The 21,547-nt window shown below is 39.2% G+C and overlaps 2 protein-coding genes across 7 annotated transcripts in view; one reads left to right on the top strand and one right to left on the bottom strand.

Moving 5' to 3' along the window:
- ccdc146 (coiled-coil domain containing 146) overlaps positions 1 to 12,734 on the top strand; it is a 107,175-nt gene extending 94,441 nt beyond the window's left edge. For all 3 annotated transcript variants that reach the window (XM_059987217.1, XM_059987216.1, XM_059987218.1), the window contains 3 exons: positions 7,513 to 7,650; positions 11,579 to 11,827; positions 12,528 to 12,734. In XM_059987217.1, the coding sequence (XP_059843200.1) occupies positions 7,513 to 7,650; positions 11,579 to 11,827; positions 12,528 to 12,731 (591 nt within the window). In that variant the 3' untranslated portion in view covers positions 12,732 to 12,734. The remainder of the gene's footprint in view (positions 1 to 7,512; positions 7,651 to 11,578; positions 11,828 to 12,527) is intronic.
- The window catches only part of gsap (gamma-secretase activating protein), a 108,309-nt gene continuing 89,241 nt past the window's right edge, over positions 2,480 to 21,547 (bottom strand). For 3 of the 4 annotated variants that reach the window (XM_059987221.1, XM_059987222.1, XM_059987219.1), the window contains one exon: positions 17,155 to 17,289. In XM_059987221.1, the coding sequence (XP_059843204.1) occupies positions 17,189 to 17,289 (101 nt within the window). In that variant the 3' untranslated portion in view covers positions 17,155 to 17,188. Of the gene's footprint in view, positions 5,052 to 17,154; positions 17,290 to 21,547 lie in introns of those variants that run through there. The other variant, XM_059987220.1, reaches the window with a different exon arrangement.

Genomic DNA, 21,547 nt, shown 5'->3' on the forward strand with positions numbered 1-21,547 from the left:
GGAAGTCCAAAGCGTGAGTTACAGTCTTTTTCGTGAGTTACAGTCTTTTTCGAATGAGTTACAGTCTTTTTCGAAAGAATGTCCATTGGACATTACAGAAAGAATTTTAGCCCTTAATCCTTATCAAAAGGGTTTAGTAGCCATCATTTATAAGATGATCATGAATTTACAGCCAGATGTATCAGAAAAAATTAAGAAGGAATGGCAAGAAGAGTTGCATTGTCCTATATCCACTGAGCAATGGGAAAAAATTTTATTATTGGTAAATTCGTCCTCTATTTGTGCTAAACATGCCCTAATACAATTTAAGGTTGTACATAGAGCTCATATGTCTAAGGATAAACTGGCTCGATTTTATTCTCATGTTAATTCAACCTGCGACAGATGTCATTCTGATGTTGCTTCATTGACTCATATGTTCTGGTCTTATCCTTGTTTACAAAATTATTGGAAAAATATTTTCAGTATTATTTCAAGAGTTTTAAATATCAATTTTCAACCGCATCCTTTTAATGTAATTTTCGGTTTACCAATGATGGATAATAACCGTTTATCCACTTCATTTCAACAAATGATTGCATTTGTTACATTAATGGCTAGAAGATCTATTTTATTGAATTGGAAAGAAATTAATCCTCCAACTGTACTTCAGTGGTTTTCTCAAACTATCTCTTGTTTGAGTTTAGAAAAAATTAGAAGCGTGGTTTTTGATTCTTCAGTTAAATTTGAAGAAACTTGGAGACCATTTATTCAACATTTTCATATGAGTTAAATTGTCTTTTCCTAAACCTTACTTTTATTATCCTTAATTATTTGGATGGAGGTTCGGAGTTATTGGCACTACTGTATGTATTTAACATTATATATTGGCCCATGTTGGTTAGTTTTTTTTCTCTCTTTTTTTGGGTTTTTTTTTTCTTTTTTTTTCTTTTTTTGTCTCCTTTACATAAATACTGTGAGTTTGGGAGGCCTTATATATTGATTATTATATATCTGATTGTTTATTTAAACTACTAATTATGTATTCACAAACTCTTTGTATTCATATTTCATCTATGTTTTTCTTAAAATTAATAAAAAGATATAAAAAGAAAAAGGAAGTCCAAAGCGGGGGTATTCCTTTCTGCCATCTGCGTGGGTTGACGAGTCTATCAGGACACTGAGGACTTGTGGAAACTGTGTGCTGGTTCCTTTCAAACTTATACTCTTTTAACATCTTTGGACTTTTTTTACTGTGCCTATGGTCTGTTTTTTTAATCAATTATGGTATTATTTGCACTGTTATAACTATATGTTAACTATAGCTATATGTCAACTGAGTGCGAAGGGAAGGCCTCTTAGTGGGAAATGATAATTGTAATGAGAATACTGCTTTCCACTTCCCTTTTAGAAGCAGCGAGAAAAGAGCATGTCCTGAGTGGTGGGGGTCCCAGATGATGAATGTTCCTTTGCTAGGACAATGCTTCGTGTAGATGTGCTCAGTGGTGGGGAGGGCTTTACCTGTGGTGGACTGGGCTGTATTCAGTACTTTTTATAGGATTTTCTGTTGAAGGATATTGCTGTTTCCATACCAGGCTGTGATGCACTGTTGTAACTATTTGTTAACTATATGTAACTATGTGGTTTTGTGTAGGTCTTGTAGCTTTAGTTTTTGGTTTGTTGGGTAGTAGAGTTGGTCTTCTGACTTGGTGTGTCTGGGTAGTCTTATTTTGTCTGTTGGATTTGGAGCTCCTTTCTGGGGAACACTAAGATGGTAGCTCAGTATTACTATGCAGCAGCCTCTCCGGACTCTGGATTTGGGGATTGCAAAACGTTATGTGGATTTTCTGGCGTAGTCTGTTTTGTCGTGTGCTTTTGTGATATCATTCTGGAGGAACGTTGTTTCATTTTCTAACTGCATCGCAGTTGTGGTTTCTAAATGACAATAAACCAAATTCAATAAAAAATCAGATCATATGGCCCACAATGTACATACTGACTAACAAGTATCTCTCCAAACTAATTCTTTGCCCATTTTACTAACTGATCAATTCATCCAATACCTTATGACTATCTTCCTGTCAACAACTCTTACTTATTTTGTGTCTAACAGAAAACTACTCATCATTCAGTATTGTAGTACAGCAATTAATGTAACATTTTCACTTCAATTCCACCATTTGTAAAGAGTTTGTACTTTCTCCTTACTCTTCACAGACACCCACAAAACAGAAAAAAACAAATGAATGACAGCAAACATTTGAACCCCAAAGCCCCCCACCCCTCCCACACACAAGCAGCTGCAAAAGCAACAACCCTACCCCCTCATCTCTCCCATACCCATCCTCTCTCTCTAGCAAAAGCACCAGTCCTACCCCCTCACCTCTCCCCTACCTGTCCTCTCTCTCCACTTGCTCTAGCAAAAGCATCAACCTCCACCATCCACCACAGAAGCAATAGCAATACCTCCCCCACCCCCCCCAGCGACCATGAACTAGAGTCTATCAAAAACTACTGTCCATCCCAACACTTCACTTCAACATCCCAGACAGGCTCTCTCTCTCACTAATGAGGGAGAGAGAGATATCGCTCCTGCCACAGGAGGGGAGACCAACAGCTCTCTGTTTCAGTGTTACAATCTGCCGCATCGTTTGTCCATGTTCCCCCAACTCAGTATGAATATTAGCCTGGAGTCTGGTTTCAGGTTTATACTTGCTATTCAAGAACATGTAGTGGTAATCCTAGCTTCCTGATTTATATTCATTAGTGACTGAGTGTAAGATACGTTTTGTTCACAAGATTGCATGTTGTGACGGTTTATAATTCTGATCATGGAGCCACATGGATGCCTGGTTCAAAGTCGGTAGGTAGGTCCTGAATCTATTCCATGAGTACAATGACGGAAACACACAACAAAATATATGCCATCTTCAGCAGGAAGGTGGGAGTTTATGATGGTCACTCGTGCTAATACCAATATCTCTACAGCAGGTAGGTTGATGAAAATGAGTTCAAATTGGAATTGGTCCTGTGGTGGTTCAGTCACCATTTGCTGCAGACCCTGTTTGGCAGTGACATCCTTCAGTACAATCAGTGGTTATAATCATCGAGGTTTCCTTTTGCATCATGCTTTGAGGCATAATAAGATGTTGCTTCAACTTTACAGATCAACTGGATTCTATGTTCCTTTGTTGTATCCAACCCAGGTGTGGACATCATTTATCTGCTTTTTTTTTCTTGTCTTGTTGCTTCAGTATGTTTGGCTGTTTCAGAGAGCTGTTGCAAACCATGTGGTTGACACGCCAACCGCAAACTGTTCCAGCTGCCACGATCTGGCAAACGGTACCACAGCAGGAAAGCCAGGCTCTGGGACAGCTTCTTCCACCAGGCCATCACTGATTAATTCATGCTGAAACAATTGTATTTCTGTCCTGTTGTACTCACTATTTATTACAAATTATATGTTTAGATGGTGATGTAACGTACAGATTTTTACTCATGTACGTGAAAGATATAAGTAATAAAGTCAATTCAATTTACTGTAAATATTCATTGAAGAACTAAGCTTCCCACTCCATATTCTAAGACATTAGACAGGAAAAATCATTATTTTGGGAATCACAACAAGATATATAACCTGAGAATAAATTGTCTGAATGGATAAATGATCTATGCTACATTGCAAACAGAATTCAGTTTAGTTATTGTCAAATTATAATTATAATGACTTTAAACCTGGTTATAAACTACAAACTGGCAATTATTGTAAGCAATGCTAAAAGTTTCGTATACTTTCTAAAACATTTTCCTGTGTACAATTGTGACACTGCTGGCATGGTTTTAACAAATATTGTTACATTAATACTTAGTAAAAATGCTGGAAGTACTTATCAGCCAACTGGGCCTCTTCTATGGATAAGAGGACATTTGCTAGGGTAGATGTGAAGATGGTATTTTTATTCAAGGATAAATCCAAAATAAATGTCGTAAGATTTTCACTGGAATAATTATCATTGATATGAAACATTACACTGTTTTCACTGGCCATTACTGCTGCTTGGGCTGCTGATTATTTGCATAATTTTCTATTGTTATTTCTGATTATGAGTATCTGCATTATTTTAGTCAGGGAAATATTCTGGTGTGAAACTGATTATGTGAAGAAATTATTGTTAGTCATGCCAAGCTGATAAATTACCTACCCTAATTAAGGTAATTGCTTAAGCAGCAGCTGTCCATTTCCTTAATGTAAGAATTTTTAAAAAGATAGCTAGAAAATATTAAGATTTACCAGGGCTTCCCAATCTTTTCTTATGCCATGGACCAATACCATTAAGCAAGGGGTCTGTGGACCCCAAGTTGGGAATCCCTGATAGGTGAACTTCCAAAATTACAGAATTTACTGAACAGAAACTGGCCATTGTAAAGGTACTTGCTTCATTCTTTCTAAGGATGTTATAATTTACTTATATTATGTTCTTTCTCATGTACTAATGTTTTAAGCATCAAAGCTCTACCTCAGTCACTTCACGGGGTGTTATGTTTTAATCCTAACCATTGAGAAAAGCAGTTTCAGATTAATTCCTTCAAGGATTCATCAATGACATTCCTGTGGCTCCTAGCTCACCCATGTTAATCATTGCTATAACAAGTGCAGCATTTATCATTTTGTCTTGGTCTTGGTCTAGGACAGGGGTCAGCAACCTTTACCACTGAAAGAGCCACTTGGACCCGTTTCCCACAGAAAAGAAAACACTGGGAGCCGCAAAACCCATTTGACATTTAAAATGAAATAACACTGCATACAACGTTTTGTTTTGCCTTTATGCTATGTATAAACAAACTATAATGTGTTGCATTTATGAAATTGATGAACCCCTGCAGAGAAAACGAAATTACATTTCTGCATGCAACAAAAACATTTTGAACTCCGAAAAAAAGACGTTGGGTTGAAGGTTACTTTTAAGTAAAATACTCAACGTCTATTTGAGTCCTTCTTGTATTTATGAAAAACGCCAAACTTAAATTTGCCGCCAGCAGCAAACCAAAAATAACGTCAGCCAGCTGTCAACCTGAAAAATAAAAGGACTATTTCACTGAACAATGAAAACATATGAATATACGTAAAATAATAGGCAATTAAAATATTTATCATCCTTGTTCAGGTTGACTCACACCTGACAATGCAGTCGTATTCAGTAGGGATGGATCGATGCTTAGGGGAGTGACCGGGAAGGATAATGTGTTTTTTTCCTCTCTGAACTCACAGAAGCGTTTCCCAAACGATGTTTGCATTGCGATGATTGCAGAATGTAAATACTCCGAATTTATCATGTCGTGACCTTGTTTGAACTCTCTCAAATTGGGGAAGTGAGACAATGTGCCTTTCTGTAAATCTCTGGCAAGCACTGTCAACTTGCGCTCGAATGCCAAAACATCCTCCAACATGTGCAGGGCTGTACGTCCTTACCCCGTTGAAGAGCTGTGTTCAGCGTGTTCAGGTGCGCTGTCATGTCTACCATGAAGTGTAGCTTTTCCAGCCACTCTGGCTGTTCCAGCTCAGGAAAGGTGAGCCCTTTGCTGCCCAGGAAAGTTTTCACTTCTTCCAGACACGCGACAAAGCGTTTCAGCACCTCCTCTCTGGACAGCCAGCGATAAAAACACGTTGTAGTGGTGTGCTACACGCAGTCAGTAAACTGCAGTCAAAGATAGCTTTATTCGAACTAAACAGCCTTGCTTTTAAGCCTCCCTCAACCCGCCCCCCATGGGCGCGGATGCTGCAAAAGACACGTACTCACAAACCCCCGTAGGCTATCTCCCTTAGCCTGAACGCTGGCTAATTGTGAGCCGGTTCGGATGTGTCAGGAAATGGGTCGCCACAACGTCTTATTTAGATTGTACAAGATCACCATAATCTTCAAATTTAGATTTACATTTCAAAAACTAACAAACTAACATAAAATACATTTTAATTAAATACTGACCATGTAGCGGTGTGCTACACGCAGCGCTAAAATTACGACACGGAGTCGGTAACTGCAGTCGAAGGAAAAAACTTTATTCGAAATCTTCAGCCTCACTTTTAAGCCTCCCTCAACCTGCCCCCCATGGCGCAGAGGCTCCAAAGCTCTGTGCTCGCAAACCCCCGTAGGCTATCTAATTGTGAGTCGGTTCGGATGTGCCAGGAAAAGGGTCGCCACAACCAATTATTTCCCAAAGCAACAGGGAGCCGCAGCACAGACGTAAAAGAGCCACATGTGGCTCCGGAGCCGCGGGTTGCCGACCCCCGGTCTAGGACAAAAATGCCAAGGTGGTTTAACTTTTAATTTACTAAATGTACACCCAATTCTGCTTTCATTATTGCACTTGTCCCTCTGTTTATTTATCCTTCTGCTGGTAAAATATTTTAAAGTGCTGGCAACTCAAAAACTAACATTCTGAATACTACTCTTTTATTTTTCATGAGGCACATTACACTGTAAAAAAGGCCCTCTATTTTGACCATGAATGTTGCATCCCGGCTGTCTAAGTGATATGCAAACTAGGGCTGTATGATACAGAGTAAGCTGTTGGCCATGCAGCAGGTTGCCCCTTTCCACACAGCTCTGAATCCAAAGGAATGGCAGAAACCGACAGTTTGCCGCTCACAGGAGTTGAACTCAACATAGGACTGCATCAGGGTCTCCTTGGGGTTTACACCTGAAGCTTTCCCCATGAGTGGGTATGGCCGTAAGGCAGCGGAGGTTTAAAATCAGAGTTTTCCTTCTCTTAGGTGAGCGCCATACAAGGCTGATGAACCCCATCTGCTCAAGGCTTAGCTGCTAAGCCCAACAGAACTGTTTCTACTGACAGGAGAAGGGGCAAAGGTGGGTTACTGGCACCTTAAAACCAGTTTCTTTGGGCTTGTTAACTGTGGCACATGGAGGAGAAGGAAAACTCAGATCTCAAACCTCCACTGCCATATGGCTGTACCCACTCATAAGAAAGGCTTCGGGAGTAAACCCTGAAGAAGAAATCTGGAGGCAGGGTCCCTAAGGTATTTTGATGCTGTCTACAACTTCACTCTGGTAGCTTCTGCGACGACACTGGTGCCAAGTGGTACCAGTGCTTGCCCTTCCTTGGACTACATCAGTGACTTTGAGAGGGGGAACCTACTGCATGGGCAACAGCCGGTTCTTCAGATCTTCCCACCCAGGCTTGCACCCTGGAGAGGACACAGTCCACCAGAGGCGCGAACCCACAATCCCCTGGGATTGACGGCTGCCTACCAGTGGAGTAGCTAAGCCACACATAAAGGCCAGGAGGTTGACTTGGTTGTCAGAGGCTATTTGAGACATCCATCATTTGGGAGCATTTCATAGGTAGTTGGACCTTATCCCCACTACCTGGCTTTGACAACCTTCAGAAATCCACTTATATTTATTTACAAATATTGCAATATTTAGAGTGTATATTCATCTGTTGTATTGTTTTGTTTTTGATTCTTTTCATTAATTCTTTTCATTAATTCAATCATTTTCTCCATTGTTGTAGATGGAGTTGAAACTGGCAGAAAAGGAGGAGCAACTATTGGAGAAAGATCTAATCCTTGAGCAAGTGACCCGCCTTACTGAACAAATTAGTGTCAAAGCAATGAATGGCAAAGAGGACACACTCACCTTAGCTAAGAAGGTACACTAAAGCACTAAACCTCAATATTGAATTGTACTCAGAGAAAAGTATTTGAAATTATTGATGTGTTGATTGAAAGGCTACTTTGAGGTCACTTAATAGAAATATCGTGTAATGTTCCTTTTTAAATTGAAATCAATTATTTACCCCTGAAAAAAATACAAATATTGCACTCTGTATTACTCTCTTAAATGCATCAGTTCCACTCCCCCTTCTCAGCCTCCATCCCTCTTCAATCCCAGTTCATGCCCTCAATCTGCTCCCATTCCAAACCTTAATTCCCAGCTCCACTCAACTCCGATTCCAGAACCAATTACTTTGCTCACAGCCCATTGTGCTCTGATGTCAACATAATCTCCAGACAATTCTCATACTCCAACCCTGGACTCCCATTCTGCTCCATCCTACAACTCCCATCATGCAACTTGCACTCTCGCCTAAACTATACCCATCCTTGTTTCATCTTCCCTCGCCTCCTATTCCCAGCCAAGTCTTCCTCACAACCTTTGTAGTTGGTGTTGTATGGTTGCCAATTTGGCACAGCCAGGCAAGCTGCAAGTCCAAAATCATTTTATAGCCTCTAGTTGATGGATATATAAATATTGGCAATAGTGGCAAAAGTTTGTTTACATTGATCTGCAACAGCAGTCGGAGATTTAGATGAATGCTTCAGTGCATTTGGCAGTGGAGCACTTGGATAATCGGGAAAAAACTGCTCACAATACTCCAAATGTCTTTTGATTAATGCCTTATAAAGTCTCAGCATTACATCCTTGCTTTTAATTTCTTGTTCTCTGGAAATGAATGCTAACATTTGCCTCCTTACTACTGACTCAACCTGCAAGCTAATCTTTAGAGAATCTGCACTAGGACTCCCAAATCCCTTTGCACCTCTGATTTCTGAATTCGCTCCCCGTTTAGAAAATAGTCTCCAACTTTATTCCTTTTACTAAATTACATGACCATACACTTCCCTGCATTGTATTCCATCTGCCACTTCTTTGCCATTCTCGTAATCTGTCCAAGTCCTCTTACAGATTCCCCGCTTCCTTAGCGCTACCATGTTCCTCTGCCTATTTTTGTATCATCCATAAACTTGGCCACAAAATTATCAACTCCATCAGTCCTGCCAAAGGGTTTCAGCCCAAAATGTCATCTGTACTTTTTTTCCATAGATGCTGCCTGGCCTGCTGAGTCCCTCCAGTATTTTATGTGTGTTGCTCAGATTTACAACATCTGCAGATGTTCTCTTGTTTGTAATTCCATCGTCCAGATTGTTTTCCATCATCCAGATTGTTAACATATTGCATGAAAAGTACCTGACTCAACACCAACCTCCACGGAACACCACTAGTTACAACTGACAATCAGAAAAGGCCCTCTTTATTCCCACTCTTTGCCTTCTACCAGACGGCCAATCTTCTGTTCATGCTAGTGTCTTTCCTTTAATACCATAAGCTCTTAGCTTCTTTGGCTGCCTCAAATGTGGCATCTTGTCAAAGGCCTTCTAAAAATCCAAGTAAGCAACATCTACTGATTCTCCTTTGACTGTCTTGCCTGCTTTTCCCTCTTAAGAATTCCAACAGATTTCTTCAGACAAGTTTTTCCTTTGAGGAAACCTTGCTGACTTTGGCCTATTTTATCATGTACTTCCAAGTACCCTGAAACTTCATCCTTAATAATGGAATCTAACACCTTGCCAGTCACTGAAGTCAGGCTAATTTCTTGGTATAATTTCCTGTCTTTTGCCTTTCTCCTTCTTAAAGAGAGGTGGCATTTGTGATTTTCCAGTTCTCTGGAACCATTCCAGAATCTAGAAAGAATTCTTGAAAGATCACTACTAATGCCTCTACAATTTCTTCAGCTACTTCTTTCAGAACCTTGGAGTATAGTCGATCTGGTCCAGGTGACTCATCTACCTTCATTCCTTACAGCTTCCCAAGCATCTTTTCCTTTAAGAATAGTGACTACACTCACTTCTGTCCCCTGACTGTCTCAAATTTCTGGCATTTCTTCCGATGAAAAAATATTTATTCTGTTTGTCTCATTCTCTCTTCACACTTCCTCATTCCTGCCTAATACTCTCATATTTGCCCTGCTCCAACTCTCCCAAAAAGTTCAAATTTATTCTTATCTATAGCTGAGTTAAAATGCAAGTTGTTGTGATCACTGTTTCCTAACTGTTCTCCCAATGAAAGGTTAGCTATCTGGCCGGGCTCTTTACCTTACTTTTGTTGTACTATCAACAATATATATGATTTTAAGAAACCCTCCTGATACACCTCAGAAATTCTGCCCATCTGAACACTTTGCATTAAGAAGTCCCCAGTCTGTATTAGGAATTTAAAGTCACCCATTAACAACCCTGTTGTTTATACACATTTTCCTAATCTGCCTGCAAATCTGTTTCCTCAATGACCTGGACCTACTGGGGAGGAGGTTCTGTAGTTATAATCCCATCAGAATGATTGCTCTTTTCTCATTTTTGAGTTCTACGCATATAGATTCAATAGATGAGCCCTCTATTATATCCCCTCTGAATGCAGTTGTAATATTGTCCTTGATTAACACAACTCTCAGTCCACCTCTCTCTCCAGCCTCCAGCCACCTTTTTTTCCTCTATCTGATTTAAAAGATCAAGACCCTGGAATATTAAGCATCTACTTCGTTCCTCTCTAATCCAAGTTTTCGTTATGGAAATATAATGAGGGCTCATCTATTGAATCTATACAGATAGAACTCAAAAATGAGAAAAGATCATAGCTCCATGTACTCATCCATATTCTAAGTTCATCACCCTTACTCACAATACTCATTAAAATGCACACATTTCAAGCTCGCTGTCTCATTCTATTACCTTGCTCCTGCCTGTCCTTACTGGTCATGACATCTACCTTCCACTCGATCCCTCAATTTTTTGACCTGGTGCTCTGGTCCTGATCTCCCTCCCAACTAGTTTAAATCTTCCTCAGTAGCACTAGCAAACTTCCCAGCAAGAATATTGGTTACCCCCCCACCTCACCCCACCCCCCAGCTAAGATGTGTCCTGTACAGGTTGTCCCTGCCCCAGAAGATGTTCCAATAATCCAAAAAAAAAATCCTGCCTCCTGCACCAGTTTCTCAACCACTCATTCTTCTGTTCTGTCTTTCTTTTTCTGTCCTGACACCAGGGGTAACCTAGAGATTACTACCTTTGAGTTTCTGCTTTTTAGTCTCTTTTCCACCTCACTGTACTCACTGTGCAAGACCTCTTCCTCTTTTCTACTTATGTCATTGGTGCCAACGTGCACAAGTGTCTCTTCCTGCTTAGCCTCCCTCTTGAGAATGTTCTACAGCCGCTGAGACAAACTTGACTCTGACACCTGGAAGGCAATAACACCATCCTGGCTTCTCTTTAACAGCCACAGAATCTGCTGTCTGTCCCCCTGTTGTCCTGTCTTAGCCAGTAATTTGCTAATGCAGCATTAACTAACTACTGATGACATAATAGGGAACGCCCACATTTAATTTTGGTGGACAAGCAGACCACTTTGGTTAAAACTGGGAACATTCCGTCTATATGACTGATGCCAAGTGTTCCTGGCGTTTTCTAGTTTTGTTTCAGATTTTCAGCATCTGTAGCCATTTGATTAGTTTCTCACTGCCTCACATGCTGGGATTTGATCCAGTACACTCAAGTTTTGCCTTGAGGCTAAAACATTCTCTTCTAGCCAAGTCTTTCTGAACTCTGTCTTCAAATGCATTACCATTCAAATTGCTCACAATTTCAAGTGTTTATTACAGTCAGCAACATTAAGAGTCAACCATTCTGTAAAATGCTCATCTATCCACATAATGACTGATTTCATATGTTTCAATAATGTCATTTTGTTAAGTTTGATGATTGTTTTGGAGGGATTTTCATCTAAGTTAAAATCTAAATCTGCAGATGAATGAAATCCAAGGGAAGATTAAGAACGTTACACGTAAGATGATGGCTGTGGTCTCAGAGCTGTCCATGCAACAAGCCGATACCATACAACTCCAACAGAATGTCAAGGATAAGCAGCAGTTCTTGGAGTCATGCCACCTACGAATGGAGCAGGGTTTGGCACCCAGTGAGGAGTTTGAAAACGAGTGGCTGAAAATACTGAACAGAGAAAACAGACACAAACTGGAGATAATGATGAAATCCAAGGTACAAATCCAGCTGATTTTATTAGCTATCAGAAAAACTAACATGCAAAGGATAAATGCAAATTAAGATACAGCTAAAACACAGCAGAATGTACATTCAAGGGCACACAGCATGCAGTTTTGACTCCAGCACTTAAATAATCAAATCTGCTCCATAAAGTTGGTGGAGAAATTCGTGCTGCTATCACACAGCTTCAGCAACTGGGTTAATAGCTTCTGGATGGAGTTTCACATTCTAAGATCATGTAGGTTTTCCCCTGTGTATTAGTTTCCTTTTACTTCACAAGAAGTGCTGGTTGGTAGGGTAATTAGCTACCATAAGTTTCCTTTAGTGTTAATGGATGGCAAGTGAATAAGGAGTTAATGACAGCATGTGAGAGCAAATAGTTGACATAGAAAATATATGGGAATAGAACTAACAGAATTTTTCTGAGAGCCATGATGACAAAATGGGTTCTCTTGCTGTGAGAATATATTAATATCAGATCTTAATAATGACACTAATAAAGCATAAAAACCTTTGTATAAAAATCCCTTGACTAAGGACATGTAAGGTAAATTGTAGGCTATTAAAGTGGGAGGACATCACAAGTTTCATATGACTGAGGCTCTCTGGAAGAGGGTATTCTCACTTCCAGTTGCAGTAAATATTTGTATGTCAGCATCTGATATAAAAGCCAATGATTTTGTTCCTAAATTAGGAAACTGAAGAGGAGGAGAGACACATATTGCCGAATGGAGTCTACACAACATCTGAGCCTAGGCCAAATGCATATATCCCGGACTGTGACTCTGAACTTCCTCTTCCACGTCCTTATGGGAAAATGGTTCCTTTTAAACCCAGTGAACCCAGTGCACACATGCGACATTACAGAAAACCAGTAATTAAACCAATTGAAATATGATGTTAAGTTTATCCAGTTATAGTAATAAAATATTTCTTCAAAGCAGTGTTCATTAAACATTTGAAATCATTATATACATAAACTGTATGTTTTTGTAAAACCTGCTAGATAATTAATCAATTCTATATTTAGATTGTAATATCTGAGTTTACAATGATTAAGCAAGTAACAGACAGAAATTAGATTTTCTGAATTAATTTTAATATTTTTTGATAAAATATACAACTGAAACTGCTACTTTAGATGCAAGATGCCATCAGATAAGAACTAACTCATACACTAAAAGTATTTCATTATTGTGGTATGTGGTCAATCTTTAGTAAATTACTGTGCCATGTTCTATAGAACTTAATGAATAGAATGCGTAATTGATCTGCATACTAAACAAATAAAACACAAAACAATTAAAACCTTAAAATTCCACGTCTATTTTGTTATTAAGTGAGTTTTGTATTGAAGTTGCATAGTTTCTCTATCAATCTTTATAACAAAATAAAAAGTTAACAAAACTTTGGTAATTTTGACCATTTTCATCAGGTAATAAATTTCTGTGAAGTATGCATTAAGAAATTAATCAGAGATTTTTGGAAATACAATATAGTTGAAGAAGAGCACTAATTCAAAATGAATAGATGTTGGTGAGAAGGTTTACTGACAACGTCGGTAATATTGGCATGTTTTTCTTTCCATTAACAGAGCCTGATCTGGATATACTTTACGGCCCTGGATGTTGCAGTCTTACAGTTTCTTTTGTTTGTATCCTCATTCACTAGTCGTCCTTATCTCATGGTTTTGTTCATGTTCTTTTCCCCTAACTGCCTCGGTGAATCAATTGATTAGAGGGCCTCTACAAATAATCAGCAGGGTAATGAAGGCCTCCAATCTAGGATACTTCCTTTATCATAACCAATTCCACACCTCCCTAACTTCCTCTGCAATTTAAAACTAACTTGTTTTGTCTCTTTCCCAGTTCTCACAAAGGATCTTTGACCCAAAATGTTAATTCTTTTTCCACTGAAGTTGACTGACCAGCTGAGTTTTACCATAAAATTCTAGTTTTCATTTCAGAATTCCAGCATCTGCAATATTTTGATTTTCAATATCCTGATATATTTTATTTATTCAGAGTTGCAGCACGGAGTCACGTTGCCAGCAAATCATCAATTTAACCCTTAGCCTAATCACAGGCCAACTTGCAATGACCTATCAACCTACAGTGGTACAACTTTGGAAAATAAGGAATGCACAAGCTTCTTTCAGGCAGCATTGGGACTGAACAACACTAACTTACATCTACATTAGCACCAATGTAAAATGTGAATTAAATAACAAGCTTGTATTTGAAGAACTTCAGAAAAGACCTACAAGTTTAATTCCTGCAAACAGTAGATGTTCATCTCTCAATGCAGTGTATACCAAAAGAGAGAAACATAATCTTCTCTTGGGTTTCCCTCGAATGAGATGTTAATCTTCCCTTGAATGAGACGTTGACTTACTCCTACATAAGTTCTCTGAATTTTGAAATGGCCAGGAGGCACAGATGAGTGTGTTGTTCGCAATGTTTTGTGATCTAATTTGGGCTTCAGCTTCACATGCTGAAACATTTAAAAATGTTATTCCTTGAAAATAAACAAGTTTACTTAGTATAGAGCACCTAATCCTCAGCCATACTAAAGTGATATTAACCCACAACTGGATAAAAAAAAACATAAAAAGGTGTTATTAATAGAAAGTGTCAATGCAGATAAAACTGCCATTTCCTTTTGGAAAATTCTTTTTGTAATAACCGTTTCCAAATAACAGTGACAGTCACAGTTCTTTGAAAATATCAGTATACGTTTGCTGGCATCTATGTCCATTATCCTGCTTTAAGCGACAAAAAGGTTTGTATGTACCGGCTAAATATATTGCATTAATGGAATAAAACTAAATTTTGAATTCCTATATTACAATCTGTAATTCCTATATTACAAATAGCACAATGTATTACATCCTTCTGCCCTTTAAAGTTAATTACCTCATTGAACATCTACCATGCTGTACACTCCACTAAATCAAAATAAACATCAGCAATGTTTTATATTAATGTAACCACAAAAATGGGCACTTTGAACCTCCCCTCCCCACCCATGCCAACAGCACCACCTAATTCTCTAATCTCTCCTCAGATTACTCATAAATCTTTCTTTTCTCACCTTAAACTTGCGACCCATCACTCTAGACTTACCCACCCTTAGCAAAAGATTCTATTTGCCTTATCTATGCCCCTTAGTTCAAATTCAGATTCAGTTTTATAAACAATCAAATTAACACAAGTAGGATGATCTCTAAAAGAGGTTCTTTTACACTAGATGCAGTTTTTTCTGTCATTCCTCGGTATTTTAAAGTGAAAACTATTTTCTATCTACTTAATCTGTTAGAACAAAGAAACTGCAGAACAATGCCTCAAACAAAAATAAGCACATTTCATTATTAAATGCTTCAATCAAAAGACATCACAGAAATATTTACATCATCTTTAGTGACAGATGAGTTTCCAGAGGATTGGAGGATAGCCAATGTTGTTCTGCTGTTTACAAAATATTCTAAAAATAACCAGGAAATTACAGGCCGGTGAGTTTGACATCAGTAGTGGGAACGTTATTGGAAAGTGTTCTAAATGACTGGATATATGAGTAATTGGATAGACATGGACTGATTAAGGTTAGTCAGTATGCCTTTGTATATGGTAGATTGTATCTAACCAATCTTATAACTTTTTTTAGAGGGAGTTACCATGAAAGCTTATGAAGGCAAGGCAGTGGATGTTGTCAACATAGACTTTAGCAAGGCACTTGACAAGGTCCTGGATGTGAGGTTGGTCAAGAAGAGGTTCAGTAACTCAGCATTCAAGATGAGGTAGTAAATTGGATTACACATTGGCTTTTGGGAGAAGCCAAAGATTGGTGGTAGATGGTTGCCTCTCTGACTGGAGGCCTGTGACTAGTGGATCAGTGCTGGGACCATTATTGTTTGTCATCTGTATCAATGATCTGGATAAGAATGTGGTAAACTGGATCAGCAAGTTTGTGGATGATACCAAGATTGGGGATATAGTTGACAGCAAGGTAGACTTTCATGGCTTGCAACAGGATCTGGACCAGCTGGAAAATTGGGCTGAAAAATGGCAGATGGAATTTAATACAAATACGTGCAAGGTGATGCACTTTGGTAGGACCATCCAGGGTAGGTCTTACACAGTGAATGGTAGGGCACTGAGTATTGTAGAACAAAGATTGGGGAATACGGGTCCATAATTTGTTGAAAGTGACATCACAGGTAGATCAAGTCATAAGGAAAGCTTTTGGCACATTGTCCTTTGTAAATCAAAGTATCGAGTACAGTAAATGGGATATTAAGTGGAAGTTTATAAGACATTGGTGAGGCTTAATTTGGAGCATTGCATGCAGTGTTGATTACCTATCTACAAGAAAGATGTAAACAAGGTTGAAGGAGTACAGAGCAAAGTTACAAGGATGTTGCCAGGTCTGGAGGACCTGAGTTATAAAGAAAGATTGAACAGGTTAGGACTTTATTCATTGGAACGTAGAAGATTGAGAGATCCGATAGAAGTATACAAAATGATGAAGGGTATGGATAGATGAAAAGTTTAAGGGCATCATGAGGGAAACTTCTTCACTCAGAGGGTCGTGAGAGTGCTAAACAAGCTAACAGCACAAGTGACCAAGGCAAGCTTGATTTCCATGTTTAAATGAAGTTTGGATAGGTACATGGATGGGAGGGGTATGGAGGGCTTTGGTCCCGGTGCAGGCTGAGGGGAGTAGGCAGTTTAAATAGTTCAGCATGGACTTTTGAGATTAAATATCAGACAAGGCCACTAAGTACTTATAGATAAGCTGGCTGATAGAACGAACAAGCAGTTCTTCTTTTTGAAAACTGAAAAGTCTTATGTCAACAACTGCAAGCAAAATTAATACTGTCAACTGAATGGAATCTATACCTACTTCTTAAAGAGCCAATCTGCCCAATGTCTTCTATCTGTGGACGCCACTGTAGCGTAACAGTTAACACAATGCTATTACACCTCAGAGCCTTGGAGTTCAGCGTCCAATTCCTGCACCTTCTGTAAGGTGTGACCATGTGACCCGTGACCATGTGAGTTTCCTCTGGATGTTTCAATTTCCTCCCCCAGTGCAAAGATGTACTGATTAGTAGGTTAATTGGTCATTGTAAATTGTCCTGCGATTAGGCTGGGGTTAAATAGGTGGGTTCTGGGTGGCCTGGCTCAGTGGGCCAGAAGGGCCTGTTCCACACTATCTTTTTTTAAAAAATTAAAGTAAAAGCTCATTAAGCCATACCAAGCTTTGGACTATTTATAACTTTATATTTAGCATGAACAAATATACAAATATTGTCTATTATCCTTTGATGCATCTTTACAACTGTAAACTTACATTCTATTTATTTTCAAGGCCAAGGAGAATTAATGTTTGTTTCAATGCTACTTCTTCCACAAACCTGGTGTCCACATTCTCTGGCTCTGCAAATGAGTTCAACGCTGCAAGGGAAAACAATACATATAAAGGATGCAGGTGGGAGAGTCTCCTGCTCTGTTGCTGTGGAGTACATTACCCATCATGTTATTGTGGCAAGTAAGACTGAAAAACATCTTTAAATGCAGAAAGTTGTAAGAACAAGCAATACATTCATTAAGCTTGTGTTGCTATTCAATATCATGACTGAATGTTTATACTATTTCATTTTCTTGCTTTGTTATCAATCACTTTAAAATAATTCAACCAATCTTGGGCTTGATTCAAGCTTGAGTTTCAACAGTTCCCTGGGCTAAAGAATTCCAGAAGTTCACCACCTTTAACTGAAGTCACTACACATCTCACTCCTAATGGACTCTACATCTCCACATCTGTGCCATCAAGTCCACTTATAATTTAGCACATACTTCAAAAAAATCTCTTATTCTTGAATGCTAAAATATATTGACCTATCATATTCTATTCAAATAGAATAGATTGGAGCAGCACAGTAGCTTAGTGGTTAGCCTAACACTATTACAGCCACCACCTGGAAGGAGATTGTATGTTGTCTTCGTGACTACGTGGGTTTCCTCCCACGTTCCTGAGAAGTATGATTATGACTGGGTGGCACTGTCAGACCAGAAGGACCCATTACCATGTTGTATCCCCATCTCTTCATCCCATAAGTTATTCTGGTGAACCTCTGTGAACAAAACCAAATATATATACATTCCAGCAGAGCCATGCACCATTTCTTCAGGACTTGTTTACACTTTTTCTTCAATTCTTAACACAGAGATCAACAGCCTTTCTGACTGCTTGCTGTACCTGCAGGTTACTAATCCTACCTTTTAAAAGCAAACCATTGCTTTATAAATTCATACTACACCACATATTATTCAATCTGTCCCCTTCATAAAATCTGAACTGTTTCTATTTCTTCATAGTTTATACACATTTGTGACACAACCAACTCTGCATTGTTTACAAACTTAGAAGTATTACCTTCACTAATGGACATTGTAAAAAGCCCAAGTGCACGAATTTGCAATCTATTACATACAGGCTGTCATCCAAACATGATTCTTCTTCCTATCCAATTCTCAATATGCAATCTCACAGGCAGTATTGTATATAACATTTGTGCGACATCTAATTGAATATTTTCTGAAAACACAAATATGCTACCCCCGAAGTTCCTTCTCATCTATCCTGCAGCTTCAGAAGCCCTTTAAAATTTGTCATTCATCATGTCGCTATGTAAGTTTCTCCATACCCATGGTCACATTTTTGAGTAATGCTATTTTGACATTTAACAAAATTCAGAAAAGACTACAGTATATTACCAAATGTCTATGTTCTAAATGTTAACAAATAGTTTTAAAAATTCCAGAAATCTGCATGCTGCTGGGAGATCAGTTACAAATCAAAAGGCTTTTAGACAGACACATGCATATACAGGGAATGGAGGGATGTGGGTCATGTGCAGTCAGAAGAGACTTGGTTTAACTTGGTGTTTGGCACTGTGAGCCAAGTAAGGTCTGTTCCTGGGCTGTATTGTTCTATGCTGTCATTTCTAAGCTTCAGGGAGTACTTCTGGGGTTCTCATACATCAGATGGTAACATGAGAGGCAGAACTCTATTAGTAGTCACCTGCCTTTCCATCTCCATAGGCAGGGATAGAGGTTTTCATTTTAATCCTCTTGAAAGCAGCTTTTCACTTTGGGATTACTCTGCAGTGGTTAAAAAAAAGGTGTCAAAAAGCTGTCACCAGTTCACCTGTGGAGTGCTAAGGTGAAGAGAGCTTTTGAAATTAGCATTGGCCAGGGAGACATTTTGATTTATATCTAGTACTGATCTACTGGTCATCAATTGTATAATAAATGCAAACATAGCACTACAGCCTGGATTGGTACATGGAATATCCTATTGGGAAGATTGCTAGCACTGCATAGGGAGGAGTGGGGGTTAAATTAGAATTGCAGGAGATGGGAACCAGAGTACCAGAACAGATAGTGGAATGGTGGTGGACACAGATATTAAGACCTTTGACAAAGTCAGGAACCAAGAGGTGGAGCATGGTGGGACTAATGTTCTGAGTTATGTATAGTTCAATGCATGAAATATTATAGGAAAGGCAGATGAGCTCAGGGCATGGATCAACACATGGAATTAAGATATTGTAGCCATTAGTGAGACTTGGTTGCAGGAGGGGCAGGACTGGCAGCTCAACATTCTGGGTACATTGTTTTAGACATGATAGAGTGGGAGGGATTAAACTAGTCAGGGAAAATGTCACAGCCCTGCTCAGTCAGGACAGTCTGGAGAACTCGTCTAGTGAAGCTTTATGGGTGGAACTGAGGAATAAGAAGGGTATGGCCATGTTAATTGGGTATATTATAGGCCATGTGGGATGTAGAGGAACAAATTTAGAGAAATTGCGAACTGTTATAAAAAAACAAAAGGTTGTGATAGTAGGTGAGTTTATCTTTCCACATATTGACTGGACTCCCATACTGTAAAGTGACTAGATGGGATAGTTTGTCAAATGTTCCCTTATAACACACAAGTCCCAACAGTATGTGATTCCCAGTCAGTGGTTGGAAAGATATTGGAGTCTATTATTAAGGATGAGGTTTCAGGGTACTTGGAGGCACAGGATAAAATAGGCCAAAGTCAGCAGGGTTTTCTAAAGGGGAAATCGTGTCCGACATATCTATTGGAATTATTTGAGGAACTAACAGGCAGAATAGATAAAGGAAAGTCAGTGGATGTTCTTTATTTAGATTTTCAGAAGACCTTTGACAAGCTGCTGTACATGAAGCTGCTTAACATGATAAGAGCCCATAGTATTACAGGAAAGGTATTAGCACGTATAGAAAATTAGCTGACTAGCAGGAGGCAAAGAGTGGGAATGAAGGGAATCTATCCTGGTTGGTTGCTGGTGACTAGTGGTGTGCTGCAGGGGTTGGTGTTGGGACCATTTCTTTACACTTTATATGTCAATGATTTGGATGAAGGAATTGATAGCTTTGTGGCCAGGTTTGTGGACGATAAGTGGAGGGGCAGGTAGTATTGAGGAAGCAAGGTGGCTGCATAAGGACAGACAGACTGGGGCTATGGTCAAAGAAGCGGCAGTGCAGGAAAGTGTATGGACATGCTCTTTCATAGAAGGAATAAAGGCATAGACTATTTTCTAAATGGTGAGAAAATTCAAAATTCCAAGGTGCAAAGGGACTAGGGAGTCCTCGTGCAGAATTCCTTAACGGTCAATCTGTAGGTTGAGTCGGTGGTAAGGAAGATTCATGCATGCAACATCAGCGTTCATTTTAAGAGGATGAGAATACAAAAGCAAGTGCTCATGCTTTATAAGGCATTGGCCAGACTGGTCTTGGAGTATGGTGGACAGTTTTGGCCCTTATGCACCCTCTCTCTGGTGGCACTAGAGAGGGCGCCAAGGATCATGAGAATGATCCCAGGAACAAAAGGATCAACATGTAAGGAGCATTTGATTGCTCTGGGCCTGTGCTCACTGGAGTTTAGAAGAACAAGAGGGAGGAATCTCACTGAAGCCTATTGAATATTGAAAGGCTTGGATAGAGTGGATGTTTCCTGTAAGTTCAAAGTAAATTTTATTATCAAAGTACATTCATGTCCCCTAACATTCATTTTCTTCTGGGCATACTCAACAAATCCATAGAATAGTAACCATAACAGAATCAATGAAATTAGAATCCAACTAGAATGTTCAACCAGAGTGCAGAAGACAACAAATTGTGCAAATGCAGATATAAGTAAATAGCAATTAGTATCAAGAACATGAGATTAAGAGTCCTTGAAAATGAGCCCATTGGTTGTGGAAATATTTAATAATGGGACAAGTGAAGTTGAGTAAAATTATCCCCTTTTATTCAAGAGTCTGATGGTTGAGGAGTAATAACTGTTCCTGAACTAGTTGGTGAGAGTCCTGAGACTCTTGTACCTTCTTCCTGATGGCAGCAGCAAGAGAGCACATAACTTGGGTGGTGGGGGTCCCTGATGATGGGTGCTGTTTTCCTACTCAAATGGTTGGGAGGTCTTTTCCTATGATGGATGGGCCAAATCCACTACTTTTTGTAGGATTTTCCACTCAAGGACATTGGTGTGTCCATATCATGCTGAGATGCAGCCAGTCAATATACTCTCCACGACACATCCATAGAAGTTAGTCAAAGTTTTAGATGTCATGCCGAATTTCCACAAGCTCCTAAAGAAGTAGAGGCACTGCCACACTTTCCCTGT

The sequence above is a fragment of the Hypanus sabinus genome, chromosome 13 (genome assembly GCF_030144855.1).
Source record: "Hypanus sabinus isolate sHypSab1 chromosome 13, sHypSab1.hap1, whole genome shotgun sequence".
NCBI lineage: Eukaryota > Metazoa > Chordata > Chondrichthyes > Myliobatiformes > Dasyatidae > Hypanus > Hypanus sabinus.